Source organism: Rhinatrema bivittatum, unplaced genomic scaffold (genome assembly GCF_901001135.1).
Source record: "Rhinatrema bivittatum unplaced genomic scaffold, aRhiBiv1.1, whole genome shotgun sequence".
Lineage (NCBI taxonomy): Eukaryota > Metazoa > Chordata > Amphibia > Gymnophiona > Rhinatrematidae > Rhinatrema > Rhinatrema bivittatum.
The window spans coordinates 37,973-64,459 of record NW_021821241.1 but is presented as its reverse complement, the minus strand read 5'-3'; the positions used below and the strand labels follow the sequence as shown (position 1 = coordinate 64,459).

The window sequence follows — 26,487 nt, the reverse complement described above, 5'->3', positions numbered from 1 at the left end:
TTTGTGGTACCAAAACAAAGGAGGGAACGTTCAGACCGATTTTGGACTTGAATAAAGTGAATGCAGCCCTCAAGATGCCACAGTTTCGATAGCAGCGGTTTGAAAAGGAGAATTCCTAGCATCCTTGGACCTCTTGGAGGAATATCTGCATATTCCAATCAGGCCGGAGCATCAGAAGTTTCTGAGGTTCATGGTTCTGGGAGATCACTTTCAGTTTTGTGCCTTTCCTTTCAAGTTGGCGATGGCTCCATGCATGTTCACCAAGAGGTGATTGTGGTGCTGGCAGCAGTGCTCAGAAGGCAATGAGTGCTAGTATACCCGAATCTCGATGACTGGCTCATCTGAGCAAAGTTGTCTGATCTGTCATCAGGCAGTACACAGGATCCTAGAGAGGTTGAGGTCTTTGGGATGGGTGGTGAACCTATCAAAGAATCACTTAAAACCATCCCAGTCACTGGAATACCTGAGAGCTCGTTTTCACCACCTGGATTGGCAAGGTGATTTTTACAGAGGAAAGACTGATAAAGCTGTAGAAGCAGGTTTGCCGCCCCTCAGTTTCCAAGGTTTGGGATTATCTGCAGGTGCTAGGGTCCATGACATTGATGCTAGAATTGGTTCCTTGGGCTTTCGCTCATAGGCGGCCCCTGCAGAGGGCACTCCTCTCCTGTTGGAACCTGTTGTCAGAGGAGTTTCAAAATCCTCTCCTGTTCAAGGGGGAGTCCAGGTCCAGTCTGTCCTGGTGACTTGGTCGGGCCAATCTGGAACAAGGAATGGACTTGGAAGTCCCAGACTCAGTAATAATGACCACCGATGCCAGCTTATCTGGGTGGGGAGCGGTGTGTCGGGGACAGGCGGTGCAGGGCCGATGGTCCATGGAGGAAGTTTTATGGTCTATCAATCAGTTAGAGACGAGGGTTGTGCGTTTAGAGTCACAGGGTGCATGTTCTGTCAGACAATATGACGACGGTGACATACCAACTGGCAAGGAGGGACCAGACGTCAAGGGGGTGCTCAAGAAGTGCAGAAATTGATGCACTGGGTGAGGCAACACCTGGCGATCTTAGCAGCATCTCGCATAGCTGGAGTAGAAAACATGCAGGCATATTTACATTTGTTAAAATTTATGAATCGCCTAACACTAACAATATGTCTAGGCGATGTACAGAGTACCATACATAAAATTAAGAAATAAAACATAATAAAAAGGAAATAAAATACAAAAGTCCTGGACCCAGGAGAATGGGAACTGTCAGAGGAAGTGCTGCTCCTTTCGGACTAGGTGGGGAACTCCCTGTAAGGATGTGATGGCGTCGAGACAGAACACCAAAATACCTCAATTTTACAGTCACAGACGAGACATGGAGGGGAAGGCATAAACGCATTGGCTCTACCATGGCCACAGGGGATTCTTCTTTGTGTTTCTTCTGTGGCCATTGGTGGGCAAGTTATTACTTCGTGTTGAGAGGCACTCTGGCACGGTGATTCTAGTGACGAAGGAATGACCTCCTCATCTGTGGTTCGTAGACTTGGTGGTAGACAGCCCATTGTGGTTAGGTCATCTTCCAGGTCTATTTTGTCAGGGTCCGATATTTTTGGATCAGGTGGATCACTTCCGTTTCGCAACTTGGCTTTTAAAAGGGAACACTTAAGATGAAGGGATTTATCCTGAGGAAATACAGGCCAGAAGGCTGTCCACATCCTCCGCTTATGTCAGGGTGTAGAGAGTTTTTGAGGCTTGCCCACACTTCAGTTTCCCACATCTTGTCTTTTCTGCAGAAGGGTCTGGTTAAAGGACTACCCTTTTATTCACTTTGGATTCAGGTGGCGGCTTTAGACTGTCTTAGGGGGAAGGTGAAGGGAATTTCTCTGGCCTCGCATCCGGATGTGGTTCGTTTCCAAAGAGGGGTGAAGCCTTGTCGCTTGTGGAATCTGGTTCAGAGTGGGCTGTATGAGGCACCGTTCGAATCAGTAAGGAAGGCGACACTAAAGGATTTAACCCTGAAGGTGATTTTTTTTAGTGGCAATTTGTTCGACCTGAAGACTTTCAGAATTTAAGGCATTGCCTTGTCGAGATCCATGTCTACAGATTATGGAGTTGCACACGGTACCCTCCTTCCTTCTAAAGGTTATTTTGGCTTTGTATCTTAGCCAGACAGTCAAACTTATACCTCATACCTAATTTCCTAGAATCCCTTTACTTTCCAGTTCTGTTTAATTCAGCTCAGTTAAGTTACAACTAAATGGTAGTTCTGTTTTTAAAAGATTCTACTTGATTTATGTTCAAATATTTATATACTTACGTTTGTTAAATGTATAACGCTTATATAACCCTGTTAAATGTATAACGCTCCGGCGTAAGTTCCTGTTCACTGTACACCGACGTGATATCTTTGATGAGCGGCGGTATATAAAAAATTATAAATAAATAAAATAAATAAATAAACTTCCAGTTTTTCCAGATTTAGATTCGTCGATGCTACGTGTGAGGGAGCTTTTGCGTGCTGGATGTTCAGCAGTCATTGTTGAGGTATCTCAAGGTGACTAATAGTTTCTGGAGATCAACTCTTCGTGCTTTGTAATGGGCCCAAGAAGGGGTGCAAGGCATCCACGGCTATGATTGAGCGTTGGTTGAAAGAGGCGATTGCGTTGGCATACGTTGCAGGGGTCATCCCAATTCAGAAGGGCTGAGGGCCCATTTGACTCGGGTGCAGGTGATGTCGAGTATCAGCAGCTATCACCGCAAGACATCTGTCGGGCGGCTATTTGGAAGTCATTGCACATTTTCAGTAAACATTACCGCTTGGATGTTCAGGCTCTGGACTCCATGGGGTTTGGAGAGAGTTTACTGTGAGCAGGACTATCTAGGTTCCACCCAGTTTAGGGGAGCTTGGGTACATCCCAGGAAACTGGACTGATGCGGGGTATGAACAGGAAAGGAAAATTGGTTCTTACCAGCTAATTTTCATTCCTGCAATACCCCAAATCAGTCCAGAAAGTTAAAGAAAGTCCACTCATATTATTGGACTATCATGGGGCAGTGGTGTTCTACTTCATGTTCCCGGAGGTTCCGATCACAGAGTTATGAGTTGGGGCTCTGCCATCCTCCTGCTCGTTGAGGGAGGAGTGAGGGTCTCTGTTATTGCTTGGGTCAGGTCATACTGAGGGACTGAAGGTGGCACTCTAGGTTACGAGGCAGTGTCAAGTAAAGCTTTTCTTCTCTGGCTCCATCTGCTTGCAGAAGAGGCAAAACCCAGGAGTCTGGACTGATCTGGGGTATTCCAGGAACAGAAATTAGCAGCTAAGAACCAATTTTCCTTTTCAAAAAGATAATTTATGTATTTATTATTTATTTGTACAGTTTTATATACCGTCATTCGGTGCAGCCATCATAACGGTTTACAAGAATCAAATAGAATACAGATAATCAAACATAGTTGCAAAAATAACAGGGAGGGATTAATGATTAATTCATGTAATGGTCCCAAAACGGTCCAACGACGTCAATGTTTTGCCGAATGGGCTACATCATGGGCCAAAATGTATAAAAAAAAAAAAAGGGAAAAAAATGTATAAAGTTATTTCAAGATCTAAATTCAATAATTGTGCAAATATACGTACAAACCAGGTGACCAATAATGCTTTTCTCCAACAGTGTCCACTACAAAGCTTCACAAAATGACACGCGGATTTTTGAGCATAGTCGTGATTTTCTACCTAAGTGTCCTTTTTCTTCTGAGAGATTGTTGTTGTTTTTGGGGGTTTTTTAGCGTTGGATAAGCTTTGTAGTGGACACTGTCGGAGAAAAGCTTTGTTCCCTGTACGTACCGGATCAGTCCAGACACCTGGGTTGTGACTCCGCACCAGCAGGTGGAGACAGAGTAAAACTTGTCGGGCTCCCTACATATAGTAAGGTGCCACCCACAGCCCCTCAGTCTTTCTCTGTCTCCAGCAGATGGGGCAGGTCCACCCACAGTCTCTGGAATCCCTGGGGTTGGAGTTAGCCAGTCAGGGATAGAAAAAAAAAAAAAAAAACAAAACCATAGGACAGAAAGGGGATTTTCCTTTTTTGTTTTAATTCATAGTAAAAAAAAAAAAAAAAAAAGAATTAGAAAGTTTTGGGCCAGGAAGCTCCCGGTGGAAGTGCCTCCCAGGGGGGTTGCCAGATCCTGAGGGGATCATCCTCCCCTGGTAGAGGCCGCTGCTGGGGTCGAGGACCCGGCCCCTCTGGCAGCAGCGTTGGGGGTGACACCGGGGAGCCCGGTTCACTCACCCCCAGTGGAGCCCGGAGGCTTTTCAGCACCCTGGTCAGCGACTTTAGTAAAAAAAAAAAAAAAAAAAAAGGTTTTTGTTACTTTTGCGCCGGCTCTCTCTCTCTCTCTCGCTCTCCCGCGCGACGTTTCGTTCGGGGGGGGGGGGGGGGGTTCGTTTTGCTTAGGGCTGCGGCGTTTTTCGTGCGATCTCGGCCGGAATGCCCGTCGGGGCCGCCTGCCGCGCGTGCGGCTCCGCGCGCACGCGAGTCTCGAGGGACGGCATGTGTTCCCTGTACGTACCCGGATCAGTCCAGACTCCTGGGTTATGCCCCCCCTCTAGCAGATGGAGACAGAAGTTTACAAACAAAACTCCGCCTATATCTAGGCTGGTGCCACCTACAGTCTGGCAGTCTTCTTCTGTCTCCTAGCAGGTGGAGAGGGTGCAAAACCTGCAGTCTGAGCTGAGGCCTAGTTTAAAAAAAAAAAAAAAAAAAAGGAAGGTTTGACTTTAGTTTCTTAGTTGTTTTTTTTTGACTGGTAGAAAATTGTGAGGCTCGGACCGCAGTTGATTGCCTGCAGGTCCGAACTCGTCTCCTCCCGGGGTGGGGTGAGGTCCCGCGGGGGCCTTCCCTCCTGGGAGTTGAGCTCGCTGAGGGTGGGCTGAGGGCCCTTGCCAGCGTTCCTAGCCTGGGGGTGATACTGGGGAGCTCGGGTCACTCCCCCCAGGTGGTCCCGGAGCCGGTGGCGAACGGTAAAAAAAAAAAAAATATATATATATTTACTTGGTTTGTTTTCTGTGCTGTCTCTCTTGCTTTCCCTCTTCTCTCCTGCTCGTTGGTTCGCGAGGGGGAACGGGATCGGCGCCGCGGGTAGCTACTGTTGTGGTTTTCTGCTCTGCTTGGGAGAGCATGCCGCGGCGGCCGGTCTGCAGGGCCTGCGGGGCGGCCCGTCGCCTATCCCGGGACAGCCTTTGTTCAGGCTGCGTCTCGGGCGGCGAGGGCGGTTCAGCGGGCGCTAGCGCAGAGGGGCAGCGGCTGCCGGAGGCTTCGGGACGTAAATCGGGGGCCGTAGGTCCGTTCCCGCGAAGCGCGGGAACAGCCGCCATTTTGGCAGCGGCAATTTCAGCGGCGGGAAAACCCGCCATTTTGGGCTCAGCAGGGCCAGGTTGCGAGGCGCCCCCGTCGCCGGGGAGACCGGAGGACGTTCCTCCCGCTCTGTCCCCACAGAGGCGGGTCCCCGAGGGTGACCAGACTCCTGCTCTTAGCGATCCGGAGGAGGATCCGGATCGCAGCTCCTCTGACTCTTTTTCGTCGGAATTCGTGCTGGTAATGCATAAGGCCTTTAAGGCTAGCAGGCAGGCCAGGAAAAGATCGCGGGGAGCGCCGGATTTGGTTCGGGGACCGGACCCTAAGAGACGCGCCCGGTCCCTCCCGGTCTCGGATCCCCCGGGGGGAGCACGCCCGCTCCGTTTGGGGGCTCCGCGGGGGGATGCCGAGACGGAGTCCGAATCCGGGGATCCGGAGGAACTGGATCCGGATCCGCAGTCACAGCCGCGAGGCATTGACGGAGAAGGGGATCAGGGAGCCAGTGGGGCGAGTGGTCTCCACGCCGCGGAGGGGGATGACCCCAAGGTGGTGCGTCTATTTCGGCGCGATGAGTTGGCGCCATTGATTCCGGCGATCCTCGAGGAATTGGCGATAGATTTGCCACGACCGGAATCTCGCTTAGGGCGTACAGACCCCGTGGTGTTGGGGCTGAGGGGACCTCCGGCGTTTCCATTGCATTTTTCGGTGTCCGACTTACTTTTTAAGGAGTGGGACACTCCTGATCTGGGGTTGAAGGTGTCCAAGGCCATGGATAAGCTTTATCCCCTGACAGAGGACGCGCTTGAGCTGTTTAAGATTCCAAAACTAGATTCGGCGGTGGCGGCGGTCACCAAAAGGACCACCATCCCGGTAACAGGAGGGACAGCTCTTAAGGATTTGCAGGATCGTAAGCTGGAGGTGCAGCTTAAGAAAATTTTTGAAGTCTCCGCGCTCAGTGTAAGGGCGGCGATCTGTAGCGGTTTCTCTCTCCGGGCAGGGCTCAGGTGGGCCCAGCAGCTTTCTGCTAACGAAGGTCTGTCACAGGAGGAAGCGCTGCAGGCGACTCGTCTGGAGGCGGTGATTGCCTATAGCGCGGATGCCTTTCATGACTTGCTCCGTTCGTCGGCACGGGCGATGGTCTCCGCGGTGTCGGCTCGGCGTTTGTTGTGGCTCCGCCATTGGGCGGCGGACGTTTCGTCGAAGGCTCGGTTAGGTTCGTTGCCGTTTAAGGGGAAGTTGCTTTTTGGTAAGGAACTGGAGGATTTGATTGAGTCTTTGGGCGAGAACAAAATACATCGGCTGCCGGAGGACAGGCCGCGATCAAGGGGGACGCCGTCCACGCGAGGTAGATTCCGTGGGGGTCGTCGGCCCCGTAATGCGCGAGGGGCGGTCTCCTCTTTTCGCCACAATGCGGCTAGGCAGCAGTCGTACACGCAGTCCTTTCGTGGCCGCCGGTTTGGCAGACCCGGGACCGGGTCCGGAACCCCGGGCGGGAAGCTGCCACAATGATGGGCGGCCGGCCCACTCTCCGGTACCGGTGATAGGCGGCAGGTTGATGCAGTTTGCCAGGGAGTGGGCCAAGATCACGTCGGATCAGTGGGTGCTGGATGTGATAAGTCGCGGCTACGCGTTAGATTTTGCACAGCGGCCCCTTCCCTGTTTCATGGTGTCGCCATGCGGGTTCTCAGAGAAGCGTCAGGCGTTCCGGGACACAATCCGGCATCTGTTAGCCCTAGGCGCGATCGTGCCGGTGCCGTTCCGCGAGCTGCGCGGCGGCAGGTATTCCATTTACTTCCTGGTGCCAAAGAAAGAGGGCACGTTTCGTCCGATCCTCGACCTCAAGGGCGTCAACAGGTGCTTGCGGGTCCCAAGGTTTCGCATGGAGACGCTAAGATCGGTCATCGCGTCCGTGAGACAAGGAGAGTTTCTCGCGACTCTGGATCTCACGGAGGCGTATCTGCACGTCGGAATCCGCGCGGACCACCAACGCTACCTTCGGTTCGCAGTGTTGGGGCAGCATTTCCAGTTCCAAGCGCTGCCATTCGGGCTGGCGACAGCCCCGCGAACCTTTACAAAGATCATGGTGGTGGTAGCGGCTCATCTTCGCAAGGAAGGGTGTCTGGTGCATCCGTATCTGGACGATTGGTTGATTCGGGCGAAGTCCGAGCGTCTCTGTCGGTTGGCGGTACAGCGAGTGGTCGATTTGTTGCAGAACCTTGGCTGGGTAATCAATCGGGCCAAGAGTCGACTGGAACCGTCGCAATCCCTGGAGTTTTTGGGAGCGTTGTTCGACACTCGGCGGGGCATGGTATATCTGACGCAGGAGCGCAGAGTAAAATTGCAGTGCCAAGCCAGGCAGTTGTTGGCCAAGCCCATGCCGGTCGTCTGGGACTACCTACAAATGGTAGGGTCCATGACGTCCACGCGGGAATTGGTTCCTTGGGCGTTCGCGCATATGCGGCCTTTGCAATTGGCCTTACTCTCCCGCTGGAATCCGGTGTCGGAGCAGTTCCGTCTTCCGTTGCCGCTGCTGCATTCAGCTCGTTCCAGCATGGCCTGGTGGCTCTGTACCGGAAACTTGACCAAGGGCATATCGCTGACTGTGCCCTCGTGGACGGTGGTCACCACGGATGCCAGTCTGTACGGCTGGGGCGCGGTGTGTCTCCGGAGTTCGGTGCAGGGCACCTGGTCCCCGACGGAGGCGACGTGGTCCATCAATCGGTTGGAGACCAGGGCAGTGAGGTTAGCCCTGCGGGAGTTCTTGTCGTTGGTACGAGGCCGGGCGGTCAGGATTCTATCGGACAATGCGACCACGGTGGCGTACATCAACCGGCAAGGCGGCACCAGAAGTCTCCCAGTGGCCGCCGAGGCACGACAGTTGATGGCATGGGCCGAACGGCATCTGCAATGCATAGCGGCGTCGCACATTGCGGGCGTGGAAAACGTTCAGGCGGATTTCCTGAGTCGCAATCGGCTAGATCCCGGCGAATGGGAACTTGCGGACGTAGCGTTTCGGAAAATTTGCGCCAGGTGGGGAACACCTGTTCTGGATCTGATGGCGACGTACAAAAATGCCAAAGCTCCGCGATTTTTTGCTCGACGCCGGGAAACGGGGGCGGAAGGGGTCGATGCCCTCGCGTTGCCTTGGCCGACAGGGGTGCTCCTCTATGTTTTCCCTCCGTGGCCCCTCATCGGTCGGACGCTGAGGCGCATAGAACTTCATCCGTCGCCCGTGATTCTGGTCGCTCCCGAATGGCCGCGGCGACCCTGGTTCGCGGATCTTCAGAACTTGGCGCTGGAGCCTCCCCTTCGGTTTCCTTATGTGCCGGACCTGCTACATCAGGGTCCCGTTTGTTTCGACCAGGTCGAATGCTTTTGTCTAGCGGCATGGCTTTTGAGAGGCGTAGGTTGAAGAAGCGGGGGTACTCTGATGCGGTGGTCACGACTTTGCTACGGTCACGCAAGCCTTCCACTTCCCTGGCGTACGTGAGGGTGTGGACGGTCTTTGAGACTTGGTGCCTGGCACAGGATATTCGGCCCACGCAGGCTTCTGTGCCGGAGGTGTTGCATTTCCTCCAAGATGGCTTGGCGAAGGGCTTGTCTGCCAGTTCGCTTAGAGTGCAAGTCGCGGCCCTTGCCTTGCTGCGTGGACAGGTCCATGGGAGGACATTGTCGGTGCACCCGGACATCGTGCGGTTCCTCCGAGGGGCTAAGCAATTGCGGCCTCCGTTCCGTTCTCCGTGTCCTTCTTGGAGTTTGAATTTGGTTCTGAAGGCTTTATGCTCCGTTCCCTTCGAGCCCATCCGCGGAGCTACTGTGAAGGACTTGACGCTGAAGGTAGTTTTCCTGGTGGCAGTCGCGTCAGCGAGGAGGGTGTCGGAGCTCCAAGCCTTGTCTTGTCGGGAGCCTTTTTTGAGGATTACGGATTCGGGAGTGTCGCTTCGTACGGTGCCTTCCTTCTTGCCTAAGGTGGTTTCTGCGTTTCATCTCAACCAGACGGTAGATTTGCCTTCGTTTTCTGAGGCTGATAGGTCGCTTCCGAATTATCGGGACTTGCGGCGCCTGGACGTGAGGAGAGCCCTTTTATGTTATCTGGAGGTGACGAACCCCTTTCGGAGGTCGGATCATCTCTTTGTCTTGTGGGGCGGTCCTCGGCGCGGGCAGGCGGCTTCCAAGACTACTATTGCCCGTTGGTTGAAGGAAGCCATTGGTTCCGCATATTTGCTGCAGGGCAAATCGGTCCCGGCGGGGCTCAAGGCTCATTCTACGCGTTCTCAAGCGGCTTCCTGGGCGGAGTGCAGTCAGGTTTCTGCGGAGGATATTTGTAAGGCAGCGACCTGGAAGTCGTTGCATACCTTTGCGCGTCATTATCGCCTGGATGTTCATGCACCAGGTAGCGGCGGTTTCGGGGCAGGGGTGCTCAGAGCGGGACTCTCCGGATCCCACCCTAGTTAAGGTAGCTCTGGTACATCCCAGGAGTCTGGACTGATCCGGGTACGTACAGGGAAAAGAAAATTAGGTCTTACCTTAGTTAATTTTCGTTCCTGTAGTACCACGGATCAGTCCAGAGTCCCGCCCGTCGAGTCTGCTGTTCGGACGGAGAGTCTGGGGGAGACGGTTTGGTTTCTTCTGTCCTTTCTATCTCTGTTTTCTCTTTCTCCGTTATCGATGGCTCTGGTTCTGGTCCCATTTGGGGGATAGTGGAGCCGTTAGTTTGGTTGGTAGGTTCCTGTATATAGTTCGTTTGTAGTGATTTTGGGGGCTTCATCTGCTTTGACATTAAGTAAGACTGCCAGACTGTAGGTGGCACCAGCCTAGATATAGGCGGAGTTTTGTTTGTAAACTTCTGTCTCCATCTGCTAGAGGGGGGGCATAACCCAGGAGTCTGGACTGATCCGTGGTACTACAGGAACGAAAATTAACTAAGGTAAGACCTAATTTTCTTTTCGGGCTGCCTCGCCGGAGGCGAGGGACCGTCCGGGGGCGATCGGGGGGTCGGACCCGGGCGTCTCGTTCGCCGCCGCGCGTTTGTGCAGTGCAGGAGGGGGGGCCGGATCCGTTCCCGCTTAGCGCGGGAGCGGCGGCCATTTTGTCGACCGTCCACGAGGCGACCAGGAGAGCCATGGAACATGGCTCCCAGCCCCCTCCGCTCTCCCCCCAGCCTCGGGCCGCGTCGGGGGCGCCTCGGGGTGCCTCCGATGCGGCTGACTGGGGTTCGGGGGAGGGGCGCTCGGACTCTGAAGAGTCCTTTTCGGAGGATTTTAATTTTTTTTTTTTTTTGTAATTATATGTTTATTAGCAGTAGAACCAGAACAAAACATATATAAACAGTGTGCAGTCTATTCCAATACATAGACAGTTTGTCCTTCAAAAATATAACTCCAGTACCATTCAGATCAGTGTACAAATCTAACGACCACAGTATCTTATGAAAACATCAAATTCTGTACTACAAAGACTGTACAAATCCCCCACAGTGGTTCCACCAGTTTTTCCCATAGACCCTACACTCCCCATAAAAGAAAGAAAGAAGAAATAAGAGAAAATAAGAGAAAATAAACAAAACCCCTGTGAACAGAAACCCCATCCTCCCCTCACCCCCCCCCCCCCCCCCCCCCACCCCTTCAATGCTACTGGTGGTCAAGGTAAGGTAGAATCAAACCATTGTTTATATAACTTCCAAACTTTTTCCAACTTAGCCATGTTATCCCGTCTACTAGCTGTCAAATATTCCATATAATAGATCCATTGCAGTCTCCGCAACACATCCGGCAGGGTAGGTACATGTACATCTTTCCACCGCATAGCAATTTCACCCCTCACCGCATGAGCTACTGCCCGTAATAATAAGCTATGCGTATGGGACGCTTGGGACACTGGGATATGTAACAGAACTTCTTTTGGAAGAAAGGGTATAGGTGCACCCACCACCTCACCATACCATTTTTCCACTTGCTCCCATAAAGGACGTATCGCTGGACAGGACCACCACATGTGGTAAAAGTCTCCAGCCATCCCACAATTCCTCCAACATAGCGAATCTTTTCGAAGTCCCATCTTATGCAATTTACTTGGTGTAAGATACCAACGGAATAACATCTTATATCCGTTTTCCACCATAGAGGCCGCAGTGGAGCAGCGTCCTATCGCGGAATAACAAGTCTCCCATTCATCTTCAGTTAAGGAGATGCCCAGATCTTTTTCCCAAGCCTTAATATGACTTGGGGTTGCAGACACCGCCTTATTTAACAAAGAGTACAGTTTGGAGATCACACCTCTCACCAGATGTGCATTTGCACAATAACCTTCCAGAAGGGTCTTCCCTTTCAGCATATCTAGACGCACAATCCTAGAGAGGAGGAAGTGTCGCACCTGCAAATATGCATAGTAATGAACGGTGCCCAGCTGATACGTATTTTGGATCAATTCCCAGGACCTCACCCCCTGGTCAAGCCAAAATTGCCCCAAGGTCGTTAAACCTTTACTTGCCCAAGCCGGGAAGATTTTCCCGTCACACCCAGCTAGTAAATCCCTGCAGCTCTGAAGCGTAGTAGAATATAGAAATTTGCGATCCCCAATGAGTTGCTGCCGCCATCTCTGCCATATGGTTAAGGTCACTGACGTACAGGGAGATCGTGAGCCCAGATCAGAGGGTATTAACTGCACCCCCCAAAACCAATCGGCAAGATTAGCACCCTGAACCAAAAATTTTTCTAAGTGCACCCATTGTTTCACAGCCTTATGATTGTAGAGGTCTACCATCACTCGAAGTTGAGAGGCAATATAATATTTTAAGAAATTGGGAACCCCTAGGCCTCCATCACGCCGGTGTTGGTACAAAACCGCGCGAGCTACCCTCGGCGGCCTACGTTTCCAGATAAAGGAAAAAACTTTGACCTGAAGCCTTTTCAACACTTGGGCAGGTATAAGACAGGATTTTAATTTTTTATTAAAAAAATTGGCGATGTATCAGAGGGAGCGGCGCAGGCACGGGAAAGTGCCAGGAGAGGCGGATGGGCGGTCCCGCTCCCGGAAGAGGTCTGCCCGCCCTAGAGACACGGCTGTGCCCCCGAAGGACAAGCGGCTGGCGCGTGGCGCGCCCCAGGACGCGGATTCGGAATCCACTTCCTCGGAGGAGGAACGGTCGATCTCGGGGGCGCCGGAAGGGCCTGAGGGGCCCGATGAGCAGGGTCCAGCGCAGTCAGGCGCAGGCAAGGGCGCGCAGACGGGGGATGGTGACGACCCCAAGGTCGTCCGCCTGTTTAAGAGGGAGGAGCTCTCCCCTCTCATTCCAGCGATCCTCGACGAGATTGGAGTGGAGGCCCCGCCGGTGGAAAACCCGTCAAGGGCCTAAGATGGATCCGGTACTCCTGGGACTCGCGGGTCCTACGGTAGCGTTCCCTTTCCATTTTTCTGCGTCCGACATTCTCTTCCGAGAATGGGACACCCCGGAGTTGGGCCTCAAGGTAAGTAAGGCTATGGATAAGCTATATCCTCTGCCGGAGGATGCCTTGGAGCTCCTGCGGCTCCCTCGCGTGGATGCCGCTGTGTCGGCGGTCACCAAAAGGTCGACCATTCCCGTCACCGGCGCTACGGCGCTGCGGGATGTCCAGGATCGGAAGCTGGAGGTGCAGCTCAAGAAAGTGTTCGAGGTGTCAGCCCTGGGAGCGAGGGCTGCTATTTGCAGCAATTTTGCGTTGCGGGCTGGGCTCCGCTGGGCCCAGACCTTACAAGCGAATGCGGGTCTCTCAGAAGGGGAGGCTGCTCAGGCGGACCTTCTGGAGGCAGTAATCGCTTACAGCGCTGATGCCATGCATGATCTGCTGCGCACCTCGGCCCGGGCCATGGTGTCTGCGGTTTCAGCGCGTCGTCTTCTCTGGCTCCGAAACTGGGCTGCGGACGGTACGTCTAAGGCTCATCTCGGCGCCTTGCCTTTTAAGGGGAAGTTGCTGTTTGGAAAGCAGCTGGATGATATCATGCAGTTCCTGAGTGAGAACAAGGCTTTTAAGCTACCGGAGGACAGGCCACGTCCTAGACCAAATTTTTCTGCACGGAACCGTTTTCGAAACAACCGTCGCCAGAGGCCGCAGAGGTCAGCTGGGGCAGGTCAATCCTTTAGAGGAGGCGCTACCAGAGCTTTGACCTGGCCCCAGCCCTTTCGGGGGAAGAGATTCAACAGATCAGGTGGATCCTCGGCGGGATCCGGGGCCAAGTCGGCCCAATGATACGCAATTGGTTCGTTTCTCGGCGAAGGCTCAAGAGGACGTTCCACGGGTGGGAGCGCGCCTCGAGAGTTTTTACGAGGAATGGACCAAAATCACTTCGGACCAGTGGGTGCTAGACGTGATAAGACACGGTTACGCATTAGAATTTGCACGTCTCCCCTGGGACAAGTTTCTCGTATCCCCCTGTAAGGCCGTAGCCAAAAGGGCCGCCGTACGGGCAACCCTCCAGCGCCTGGAGGCTCTGGGCGCCATCACTACTGTGCCGCCGGCGCAACGGGGCATGGGAAGGTACTCCATTTATTTCGTGGTTCCAAAAAAGGATGGAGCGTTTCGTCCGATCCTCGATCTAAAGGGAGTAAACCGGTGCCTTCGTGTTCCACGGTTCAAGATGGAAACAATTCGCTCGGTAGTGGCTGCGGTTCGCCCAGGCGAGTTCCTAGCGTCCCTGGATCTGACGGAGGCGTATCTCCACATAGGGATCCAGCCCGCCTATCATCAATACTTGCGATTTTGCATCCTGGGCAAGCATTTCCAGTTCAGGGCTCTTCCCTTCGGTCTCGCCACGGCTCCACGCACCTTCACCAAGGTTATGGTGGTGGTGGCTGCTCAGCTCCGGCGGGAAGGGCTCTTCGTGCACCCTTACCTGGACGATTGGCTCATTCGGGCCAAATCCGAGATGGAGTGTCGGCAAGCGGTGACCAGGGTCCTGCGGCTCCTGCGGTCGCTTGGCTGGGTGGTCAATCTAGCCAAGAGTCACCTTCAGCCCACCCAGAGGTTAGAATATCTGGGGGCCTTGTTCGACACCAGGGAGGCCATGGTATCCCTGACTCGGGACAGGATCCTCAAGCTCCAGGGACAGGTGCGGCATTTGCTAGCCCTACGATGCCCTTTGGTCCGCGATTACCTGATGGTCTTGGGTTCCATGGTGTCGACACTCGCCTTGGTGCCTTGGGCTTTTGCTCATCTGCGACCGTTACAATCAGCGTTACTTTCCCGCTGGAGGCCGGTCTCGGAGGAGTTCCTGCGCCCGCTGCCTCTCACGGACCGCGCCAGGGCCAGCCTGCAGTGGTGGCTCTGCCCCAACCATCTGACGTGCGGCGTTTCTCTGATCCTGCCCAATTGGACGGTGGTCACAACGGATGCCAGTCTCTCGGGTTGGGGAGCGGTCTGTGGGGGGCGCTCGGTGCAGGGCCTGTGGTCAGCCCAGCAGTCGCAGTGGTCCATCAATCGGTTGGAGACCAAGGCGGTGGCGCTGGCGTTGCAAGCTTTTCTGCCGTGGATACGGGGTCAGGCGGTTCGAGTCCTGTCGGACAACGCCACCACGGTAGCCTATATCAACCGTCAAGGCGGGACACGGAGTCAGCAAGTGGCGGAGGAAGCGGCTCAGTTGATGTGCTGGGCGGAACGGCACCTCAGCAGCATTGCGGCTTCACACATCACCGGCGTCGACAACGTCCAAGCGGACTTCCTCAGCCGGCACCGGCTGGATCCAGGGGAGTGGGAACTCCCGGAGGTAGCGTACCGACTCATCTGCGCCAGGTGGGGTCAACCACGTCTGGATCTGATGGCCACCGCGCAAAACGCAAAGGCTCCGAGGTTCTTCAGCCGTCGGAGGGAGCGGGGCGCGGAAGGGGTCGATGCACTCGTGCTTCCTTGGCCCACGGACGTGCTGCTCTACGTGTTTCCCCCGTGGCCTCTGATAGGCAAGGTGCTCCGACGGATCGAGCTACATCCGGCGGAGGTGATCTTGGTGGCGCCGGAGTGGCCACGGCGTCCGTGGTTCGCGGATCTACTGCGGTTAGCGGTGGAATCTCCGCTCCGTTTGCGGGGCGACGCGACCATTCTGCGGCAGGGACCCGTTTGTTTGGAGGACGCGGATCACTTTTGTCTCGCGGTTTGGCGTTTGAGAGGGCGCGTCTAAGGTCCAAAGGGTACTCCGAGGCAGTGATCACCACGTTGTTGAGGGCTAGAAAACAGTCCACGTCTTTGACCTATATGAGGGTCTGGACGGTCTTTGAGGACTGGTGTAGTGCTCGCGAGGTGAACCCCATTCGACCGGAAGTTCCGGAGATTCTCTCTTTCCTTCAAGAGGGCCTCTCGAAGGGACTGTCCTGGAGTACCCTGAAAGTTCAAGTGGCAGCCCTTGGCTGCCTTCGAGGTAAGGTCCGGGGAGTGTCCTTGGCGGGCCATCCGGATGTGACACGGTTTCTGCGGGGGGCGAAGCATCTCCGTCCGCCGGTCCGGAATCCGTGCCCCTCCTGGAACTTAAACTGCATGCTTTCGGCTCTTTGTGGGCCGCCTTTTGAACCGGTCAAGCGGGCGACGTTGAAGGATTTAACATTGAAAACAGTGTTTTTGGTCGCTATTACGTCCGCGCGTCGGGTCTCGGAGTTACAAGCTCTTTCTTGTAGAGAACCGTTTTTGCGTTTTACAGAGACTGGTGTCTCTCTGCGGACTGTCCCCTCCTTTTTACCCAAGGTGGTGTCGTCCTTTCACTTAAATCAGTCAGTTGATCTTCCCGGGTTTTCGGCCATGGATCCTCAGGCCAGGGGATCGAGGGAACTGAGGAAACTTGATGTCCGTAGGATTCTACTTCGTTATCTGGAAGTTACGAATCCTTTCCGGGTTTCCGATCACTTGTTTGTTCTCTGGTCGGGGGCTCGTAGAGGATCGGCGGCTTCACGGGCCACGATTGCGCGTTGGCTCAAGGAGGCGATTAGTTCGGCGTATCTTCTGCAGGGCAAGTTGGCACCCAGGGAGCTTCGTGCACATTCGACGCGGGCGCAGGCCACGTCTTGGGCCGAAGTTTCTAGTGTGTCCACACAAGAGATCTGCAGGGCGGCAACGTGGAAATCGTTGCACACTTTCACGAGACATTACAGGCTTGATGTCCAGGCGACTGCGGCTCAGGGTTTTGGGGCGAGTGTTCTCCGAGCGGGACTCTCTACTTCCCACCCTGGGTAAATTAGCTCTGGTACATCCCAGGTGTCTGGACTGATCCGGTACGTACAGGGAAAGGAAAATTAGTTCTTACCTGATAATTTTCGTTCCTGTAGTACACGGATCAGTCCAGACTCCCGCCCGTCTGTGTCTTGTAGTTTAGATCAGAAGAAAGAGAGAGAGTCTGCTCGTTTGCTTATTTGGCTATTTGGCTATTGTAGTTTGCAGTTTGCACGTTGTGTTCATGGTTCTGAAGGTTTTCGGCTCCAGCTCAGGGGCTGTTGTGAATTGGCCTCATGTTTGGGGTTTTTTTCTAGTTAGCTAGTTTTTTGGCTTTATCTGGCTTTGACATTACGTGCGACTGAGGGGCTGTGGGTGGCACCTTACTATATGTAGGGAGCCCGACAAGTTTTACTCTGTCTCCACCTGCTGGTGCGGAGTCACAACCCAGGTGTCTGGACTGATCCGTGTACTACAGGAACGAAAATTATCAGGTAAGAACTAATTTTCCTTTATTGAAGTGGTCACCTGGTTTGTAAGTATATTTTGCACAATTGTTGAATTTAGATCTTGAAATATCGATACAAATGCTTTTGGGGTTTTTTTTTTCTTTTCTACACATTTTGGTCCCTGAGGCAGTCCCTGAGGCAGTCCCTGAGGCAGTCCCTGAGGCAGTGAAACATTAATGTTGTCAGACCATTTATATGAATTATCTTCTTGAAATGTATATGACATTACATCTACATACACCTCAGTGAACATTAAAATCACAACATAAAGGGCTCTTGACTGTTCCTACCCTACCCAAATAAGAGGTCATGTGTCCTCCACAGCAGGCCCTAAACGCTGGAATTCACTACCAGAGATACCAGGTAGAAAAAGATTTAAGTGTGAATTAAAAACATGGCTCTATAAAAATGCCTATAATCTTACTTAAAATCAAGAGAGTAAGAGGACCACGGTACGAAGAATGATAAGAAATCTTAATTTGAATCATGAGGAATTAACTGTAAAGAGAGAGTGAGGGAATTACAAGATAAAAAAAATGATGCGAGTTCTTTGGATTGGAAGCCTAGAGGATTACAGATAATGTATAATCTACTGGCTATCATGTATTAGTTTACAATGTACTACTATTATATATTAGCTGTTGGATACCTTCTCTGTAGCATGTGCATATGTTATTGACTTGTACTAGAATATTGCATCTGATATATGTCAAATCTGTTTTTAATATTATGAATGTTATTTTGTAAACCAGTGAGATCTTGATTTGGAACGACGGTATATAACATTTTTAAATAAATAAATCTCAGATGTTTTACAATGTTGCTAATAATTTGCCGTGTGTTTTAGAAATTACAGGAGGTTTTATTGGGACTGATGATTGTTTGTTTGTAGCCATATAGGTGAGAGTTTCACTCACCAGAGGTTGTCTGAAGTCTTTTTCCTCCGATATAACTGCATCAGGTGTTTCTGTGGTGTTTTTTGTTCATTAGTTATTTTGTGAATTACATTCTGCAGGCTCTTCTGTTTTTTGAGTGTCCTTCATCCAGATAAGGTCCTAACATATTCTGTCATTTGGAAAGACACTGCCACCTCTGGAGTGGAAAATCTAGGTTTGACTTTGCCGATTTACATGGCAGCTTCTGATAGTGGAAGAAAGAGAATTTTGATCTTTACAAACTATGACTTTGTCTGAATCCCAGTTGCAGGTTTTTATCAGCGAATTACACACGGCCTTTGCACAAGGTCCTCCACCCCATGTACTTTGTGACCTTGCACCCTTTCAACCGGCATAAACAAGTATAGTGCTTTTAGTGTAAGCTTTAGCTGGGATGTGCGAAAGTATCATCTCTTTATTTTACATTCATTGACACGCCATGAGTTTTGCAAATCAGGGAAGCACCTCCCACACTGCCTGCTCACCTTGTACAATGGTATACTGTCTGTGCCCTGCAGAGAGAAGTAGGGGATGTGTGTTGGGTGCATGCGTCCTGCAGGTGATATGAGAGGTAGGATGTGGGCCAAAGGGGCCCATGCCCTGCAGAGATAGGTAGGGTGGATGCCGCAGGTACCAGTGCCCTGCAGAGATAGGTAGGGTGGGTGCCGCAGGTACCAGTGCCCGGCAGAGATAGGTAGGGTGAGTGCCGCAGGTACCAGTGCCCGGCAGAGATAGGTAGGGTGAGTGCCGCAGGTACCAGTGCCCTGCAGAGATAGGTAGGGTGAGTGCCGCAGGTACCAGTGCCCTGCAGAGATAGGTAGGGTGGATGCCGCAGGTACCAGTGCCCTGCAGAGATAGGTAGGGTGGGTGCCGCAGGTACCAGTGCCCTGCAGAGATAGGTAGGGTGCGTGCCGCAGGTACCAGTGCCCGGCAGAGATAGGTAGGGTGCGTGCCGCAGGTACCAGTGCCCTGCAGAGATAGGTAGGGTGGGTGCCGCAGGTACCAGTGCCCTGCAGAGATAGGTAGGGTGAGTGCCGCAGGTACCAGTGCCCTGCAGAGATAGGTAGGGTGAGTGCCGCAGGTACCAGTGCCCTGCAGAGATAGGTAGGGTGCGTGCCGCAGGTACCAGTGCCCTGCAGAGATAGGTAGGGTGAGTGCCGCAGGTACCAGTGCCCGGCAGAGATAGGTAGGGTGAGTGCCGCAGGTACCAGTGCCCTGCAGAGATAGGTAGGGTGGATGCCGCAGGTACCAGTGCCCTGCAGAGATAGGTAGGGTGGGTGCCGCAGGTACCAGTGCCCTGCAGAGATAGGTAGGGTGCGTGCCGCAGGTACCAGTGCCCGGCAGAGATAGGTAGGGTGCGTGCCGCAGGTACCAGTGCCCTGCAGAGATAGGTAGGGTGGGTGCCGCAGGTACCAGTGCCCTGCAGAGATAGGTAGGGTGAGTGCCGCAGGTACCAGTGCCCTGCAGAGATAGGTAGGGTGGATGCCGCAGGTACCAGTGCCCTGCAGATGATAAAAGGTAGGGTGGATGCCGCAGGTACCAGTGCCCTGCAGAGATAGGTAGGGTGGGTGCCGCAGGTACCAGTGCCCTGCAGATGATAAAAGGTAGGGTGCGTGCCGCAGGTACCAGTGCCCTGCAGAGATAGGTAGGGTGCGTGCCGCAGGTACCACTGCCCTGCAGAGATAGGTAGGGTGTGCGCCACAGGTACCAGTGCCCTGCAGAGATAGGTAGGGTGTGCCGCAGGTACCAGTGCCCTGCAGAGATAGGTAGGGTGTGCGCCACAGGTACCAGTGCCCTGCAGAGATAGGTAGGGTGTGCCGCAGGTACCAGTGCCCTGCAGAGATAGGTAGGGTGTGTGCCGCAGGTACCAGTGCCCTGCAGATGATAAAAGGTAGGGTGTGCGCCACAGGTACCAGTGCCCTGCAGATGATAAAAGGTAGGGTGTGCGCCACAGGTACCAGTGCCCTGCAGAGATAGGTAGGGTGTGCCGCAGGTACCAGTGCCCTGCAGAGATAGGTAGGGTGTGTGCCGCAGGTACCAGTGCCCTGCAGATGATAAAAGGTAGGGTGTGCGCCACAGGTACCAGTGCCCTGCAGATGATAAAAGGTAGGGTGCGTGCCGCAGGTACCAGTGCCCTGCAGAGATAGGTAGGGTGCGTGCCGCAGGTACCACTGCCCTGCAGAGATAGGTAGGGTGTGCGCCACAGGTACCAGTGCCCTGCAGAGATAGGTAGGGTGTGCCACAGGTACCAGTGCCCTGCAGAGATAGGTAGGGTGTGTGCCGCAGGTACCAGTGCCCTGCAGATGATAAAAGGTAGGGTGTGCGCCACAGGTACCAGTGCCCTGCAGATGATAAAAGGTAGGGTGTGTGCCGCAGGTACCAGTGCCCTGCAGAGATAGGTAGGGTGTGCCGCAGGTACCAGTGCCCTGCAGAGATAGGTAGGGTGTGTGCCGCAGGTACCAGTGCCCTGCAGATGATAAAAGGTAGGGTGTGCGCCACAGGTACCAGTGCCCTGCAGATGATAAAAGGTAGGGTGGGTGCCGCAGGTACCAGTGCCCTGTAGAGATAGGTAGGGTGTGCGCCGCAGGTACCAGTGCCCTGCAGAGATAGGTAGGGTGCGTGCCGCAGGTACCAGTGCCCTGCAGAGATAGGTAGGGTGTGCGCCGCAGGTACCAGTGCCCTGCAGAGATAGGTAGGGTGCGTGCCGCAGGTACCAGTGCCCGGCAGAGATAGGTAGGGTGCGTGCCGCAGGTACCAGTGCCCGGCAGAGATAGGTAGGGTGCGTGCCGCAGGTACCAGTGCCCTGCAGTGATAGGTAGGGTGCGTGCCGCAGGTACCAGTGCCCTGCAGAGATAGGTAGGGTGCGCGCCGCAGGTACCAGTGCCCTGCAGAGATAGGTAGGGTGCGTGCCGCAGGTACCAGTGCCCTGCAGAGATAGGTAGGGTGAGTGCCGCAGGTACCAGTGCCCTGCAGAGATAGGTAGGGTGCGCGCCGCAGGTACCAGTGCCCTGCAGAGATAGGTAGGGTGCGTGCCGCAGGTACCAGTGCCCGGCAGAGATAGGTAGGGTGCGTGCCGCAGGTACCAGTGCCCTGCAGAGATAGGTAGGGTGCGTGCCGCAGGTACCAGTGCCCTGCAGAGATAGGTAGGGTGTGCCGCAGGTACCAGTGCCCTGCAGATGATAGGTAGGGTGCGTGCCGCAGGTACCAGTGCCCGGCAGAGATAGGTAGGGTGCGTGCCGCAGGTACCAGTGCCCTGCAGTGATAGGTAGGGTGCGTGCCGCAGGTACCAGTGCCCTGCAGAGATAGGAAGGGTGCGTGCCGCAGGTACCAGTGCCCTGCAGAGATAGGTAGGGTGCGTGCCGCAGGTACCAGTGCCCTGCAGAGATAGGTAGGGTGAGTGCCGCAGGTACCAGTGCCCTGCAGAGATAGGTAGGGTGCGTGCCGCAGGTACCAGTGCCCGGCAGAGATAGGTAGGGTGCGTGCCGCAGGTACCAGTGCCCTGCAGAGATAGGTAGGGTGCGTGCCGCAGGTACCAGTGCCCGGCAGAGATAGGTAGGGTGCGTGCCGCAGGTACCAGTGCCCTGCAGAGATAGGTAGGGTGCGTGCCGCAGGTACCAGTGCCCGGCAGAGATAGGTAGGGTGCGTGCCGCAGGTACCAGTGCCCTGCAGAGATAGGTAGGGTGCGTGCCGCAGGTACCAGTGCCCTGCAGAGATAGGTAGGGTGGGTGCCGCAGGTACCAGTGCCCTGCAGAGATAGGTAGGGTGCGTGCCGCAGGTACCAGTGCCCTGCAGAGATAGGTAGGGTGCGTGCCGCAGGTACAGGTAGGGTGCGTGCCGCAGGTACCAGTGCCCTGCAGAGATAGGTAGGGTGGGTGCCGCAGGTACCAGTGCCCGGCAGAGATAGGTAGGGTGAGTGCCGCAGGTACAGGTAGGGTGGGTGCCGCAGGTACCAGTGCCCTGCAGAGATAGGTAGGGTGCGTGCCGCAGGTACAGGTAGGGTGGGTGCCGCAGGTACCAGTGCCCTGCAGAGATAGGTAGGGTGCGTGCCGCAGGTACCAGTGCCCTGCAGAGATAGGTAGGGTGCGTGCCGCAGGTACCAGTGCCCGGCAGAGATAGGTAGGGTGGGTGCCGCAGGTACCAGTGCCCGGCAGAGATAGGTAGGGTGCGTGCCGCAGGTACCAGTGCCCTGCAGAGATAGGTAGGGTGCGTGCCGCAGGTACCAGTGCCCTGCAGAGATAGGTAGGGTGCGTGCCGCAGGTACCAGTGCCCTGCAGAGATAGGTAGGGTGCGTGCCGCAGGTACCAGTGCCCTGCAGAGATAGGTAGGGTGGGTGCCGCAGGTACCAGTGCCCTGCAGAGATAGGTAGGGTGGGTGCCGCAGGTACCAGTGCCCGGCAGAGATAGGTAGGGTGGGTGCCGCAGGTACCAGTGCCCGGCAGAGATAGGTAGGGTGGGTGCCGCAGGTACCAGTGCCCTGCAGAGATAGGTAGGCTGAGTGCCGCAGGTACCAGTGCCCTGCAGAGATAGGTAGGGTGCGTGCCGCAGGTACCAGTGCCCTGCAGAGATAGGTAGGGTGCGTGCCGCAGGTACCAGTGCCCTGCGGATGATAAAAGGTAGGGTGCGTGTCGCAGGTACCAGTGCCCGGCAGAGATAGGTAGGGTGGGTGCCGCAGGTACCAGTGCCCTGCAGAGATAGGTAGGGTGGGTGCCGCAGGTACCAGTGCCCTGCAGAGATAGGTAGGGTGCGTGCCGCAGGTACCAGTGCCCTGCAGAGATAGGTAGGGTGGGTGCCGCAGGTACCAGTGCCCTGCAGAGATAGGTAGGGTGGGTGCCGCAGGTACCAGTGCCCTGCAGAGATAGGTAGGGTGGGTGCCGCAGGTACCAGTGCCCTGCAGAGATAGGTAGGGTGGGTGCCGCAGGTACCAGTGCCCTGCAGAGATAGGTAGGGTGGGTGCCGCAGGTACCAGTGCCCGGCAGAGATAGGTAGGGTGCGTGCCGCAGGTACCAGTGCCCGGCAGAGATAGGTAGGGTGCGTGCCGCAGGTACAGGTAGGGTGTGCCGCAGGTACCAGTGCCCTGCAGAGATAGGTAGGGTGCGTGCCGCAGGTACAGGTAGGGTGTGCCGCAGGTACCAGTGCCCGGCAGAGATAGGTAGGGTGCGTGCCGCAGGTACAGGTAGGGTGTGCCGCAGGTACCAGTGCCCGGCAGAGATAGGTAGGGTGCGTGCCGCAGGTACAGGTAGGATGTGCCGCAGGTACCAGTGCCCTGCAGAGATAGGTAGGGTGTGTGCCGCAGGTACCAGTGCCCTGCAGCTGATAAAAGGTAGGGGACGCACCATAGGAGCCCCTGTCCTGCAGGTGATTAGAGGACTTGGCATGTTTGATTTATCTGGTTGACCCCCTGCCATCGGATTAGTTTGCGGTTTCTGACTAAAGGTGCTTCTGTCTGTCTGTCCCTAAGCTGGAGCTGAAGAAGACCCTGCTGGACAGGATGGTTCACTTACTCAGCCGAGGTTATGTCCTGCCCGTGGTCAGCTACATTCGCAAATGCCTGGAGAAACTGGACACAGACATTTCTCTCATCAGATACTTTGTTACGGAGGTCAGTGGCACCTTTCCCACCCTTCATCTTCCTCTTTCTGCTCCAGCATGGTTAAGGATGGTTTCCGCAGAGATAAATGAGAGTGAGGCACTTTGTACCTTTGAACAGTTTATCTGGTGGGTTGGTATTTACCTGGGGAGATGCCCCAGTGTCTGCATGCACTTTTAACCGGATTATAAGGAGGTAGTTCTGGAAGTGCTTTTATGTCAGAGAGGAAAGCAATGTGCCTGCATTTAATTTTCAAATGTATGCATGGGGTTCTGGTGCCTGAAAAAAAGGAGGTGCAACATGACAATTTTCAAAAGAAAATGTTTCCCTTTGAAAATAAGGTGCAAGGCACCTGAGACTTTGTAGCAGTGTTTGCTGGCGTCCTCTGGAGCAGGTCTGAGTAGGACGCCAAAAAGAGGATGGAAAGGAGACTTAGCTGCACGTCCCAGACTTTTTCCTGGGATGTGCAGATGTTTGCAGGCCTTGATCCAGCTGCAGTGTGAGCAGAGCACAGGCCCGCACTGTGGGCATCCAGTACTAGTGGCCAGAGCCCCTTTCCTCTTCCTGCTGTTTAAACCACCGAGGGGCCAATGTACTCAACGGTGTTAGGCATAATGAAAGCATTAATGCATGTCAAGTGCCTGCATGCAGCAGTCTCTTAACGCACATTAACTTACGTTAACAACCACCACCTTTGCTAGCGAGGCCACTAGATGTGGAAGGGTGCTAAATAGCCCATTACTTGATAGCAGATCCATTAATACTTGGATGCAGATACGGTGCTGCTCTGGTGGGGTGGAGGGAAATTAGGGCCGGAGGGTACTGGAAGCCAATAGTAACAGATGGGGGAGAGAAAAAGGGAAAAAAAAAATTGATAAAGAGCGTAGCTTGTTGGGCAGACAGGATGGGCCATTTGGTCTTCTTTTGCCATCATTTCTATGTTTCTATGTAATAAAGAAACACCTTTTGCAATAACGCCTGCATCGGCGCCCACGTTAAACGCTGGCAGCAGGGTTTAAAGGGTCTGTAAAGATCTGCTGGATGTGAATCCCATCCTCATCAGAACCGCTCGCAGGTATTAGACAGATACAAGCCTGAACAGCCGAAGCTTGGGGGTTACTGAGAAATAAAACACGAGAGAGAGAAGGATGGAGCAGTAGCGTTAAGGAAGGTCTTTATTTGAGGCAGTGCCTGTGCTGCTGTGATTCCTTCTGTACTCTCTGTGCCACCATTCAGGTACTGGATGTGATCGCTCCCCCCTACACCTCCGACTTTGTGCAGCTTTTCCTTCCCATGCTGGAGAACGACAGCATCGCGGGGACAATTAAAACAGAAGGGGAGCACGACCCTGTCACGGAATTCATAGGTGAGTGAGCGCGGCGCTGTCCTGCCTCTGGGGGATCCTAAGAGGGCAACCTCCCGTTCCCTGACCGGGCTACGAGGCCGGCACTGGGCAGCGCTGACCAAACTTTTGTGCTTGTTTCTTTCAAGCTCACTGCAAGTCAAACTTCATCATGATAAACTAAAGCAGGGCGGATGGATTCTGGCTCGGAGCAGAGAGAGAGAGAGGAGGTTCGGCACACCAGCTTCTCTTAGCGACGTCTCGCCAGAAGTAGCACCAATGGGACCAGGCGAAGCAGTGCTTCCCAGCTCCCGGACTGTGCCTGGGAGCCGCTCTGCCTTTCCTGCTTGCGTGAGTGGCGCGTGGCATTCCCAGGAGTGGCGATGGGCGGCAGCCAGCGGCCGTCCCATTGTCTGTCTTTCGAGAGCGCAGCACGTTCCTCTCGGCCAGACACTGAAAGCAGAAGGATTTTCTACGTCCTGGCCAGGGTTTGAAAAGTATGTGGAGCAGCAGTGCTCAGCTTGAAGTAATTAAAACATTTGGCTGTACTTTTTTTCTTCTTGGTGCTTGCCACAAGTCGCTGCAGGAAGCAGTGTGATCATTAAGAAGAGGGTGAATCTTAGCGGGCTTCTGCATTACTGGCCAGCGCCCAGTCCATTGCCAGTAGTGGCTTTAGGAATAACTGGGCGATGGGTTTTGATGGAGCAGTCAGTGAAGGAGAGCCCTTGGTTAGCCAAGCTCCATGCAGGGGTCATTACCCTGGAAAGGGCTCTGGGGGATACTGGCAGTCTGAGGGCTGCTGCCACCTACTGGTAAAGTTGACAACCACCTTCCTGGGAGCTCCCTTGAGACTTTGGGTGAACCACTAAAAGTGAATGTTTTCTGTCATCATTAGCCCTGCTCCTTCCTTCTGTACAGAATGGCATTTTGGAGAAGGAAACATGTGCACCACCTTGCTCCCCACTGGCTTTGTAGTAAATTATTTTATGGAGAAACATTTCTTCTGTTGTAAATCTTATTAACACAGAGAAAACGTTAATATCAAGTTTCTTTAGTAGGTAAGAACGGGACGAGGCCATGGAACTGGCTACAGCGCAAACGACTGCAGAAATTGTACTTGTATTTATTTTCTGAAGATTACACCTGGGGGAGTTCTGCGCAAAAAAAAGTTAAATTCTGCAAACTTCTGCATAATTTATATTGGTCAAAATAACACAATATACATGGCAGTCTTTAAGTAATTAACTTTTTCTGTAATTCATTTTAAATTATTACTTAAAGATGTAGAGTTAAATATTTTGAGCTGAATTTCCCTTGAAGTTCACTGTAAGAGTGTCCCTTCCACACCCTCCTGGCCAATCTTTGTTTGCCCTCTCAGGCCCCAACTCCTCCAACTGCTGCTGTCTCTTCCCTCCCAGAGTTTGACCCCTCTCTCAGAACTGCCCCTCACACAGGCTCCCTCTGTCCTTCTCTGTCACAGACACACACACTCACGCAGGCTCTTTTCTATCATGCATACACCCTCGCCCATGCTACCTCTCTCTGACACACGTCCCTTCAGCACAGGCTCCCTCTGTCCTTCTCTGTCACACACACACACACTCACGCAGGCTCT

At 54.0% G+C, this 26,487-nt stretch overlaps 2 protein-coding genes across 2 annotated transcripts in view; both read left to right on the top strand.

The window, feature by feature from the left end:
- Positions 1–25,869, top strand: part of LOC115082536 (negative elongation factor C/D-like) — a 44,824-nt gene extending 18,955 nt beyond the window's left edge. Inside the window, 3 exon segments of the mRNA XM_029586763.1 lie at positions 23,402–23,542; positions 24,767–24,896; positions 25,022–25,869. Coding sequence (XP_029442623.1) covers positions 23,402–23,542; positions 24,767–24,896; positions 25,022–25,056 — 306 coding nt within the window. The 3' untranslated portion in view covers positions 25,057–25,869.
- Positions 10,331–13,690, top strand: LOC115082537. Its single transcript, XM_029586764.1, has 2 exons — positions 10,331–10,592; positions 12,270–13,690. Exon 2 carries the CDS (start codon positions 12,349–12,351, stop codon positions 13,558–13,560), a length of 1,212 nt encoding a protein of 403 aa, XP_029442624.1. The 5' UTR covers positions 10,331–10,592; positions 12,270–12,348; the 3' UTR covers positions 13,561–13,690.
- Positions 25,870–26,487: the final 618 nt, after the last annotated feature.

Excerpts from the sequence above, each read along its gene's own strand:
- LOC115082537 (XM_029586764.1), top strand. The coding sequence starts at position 12,349 with ATGGGCGGTCCCGCTCCCGGAAGAGGTCTGCCCGCCCTAGAGACACGG.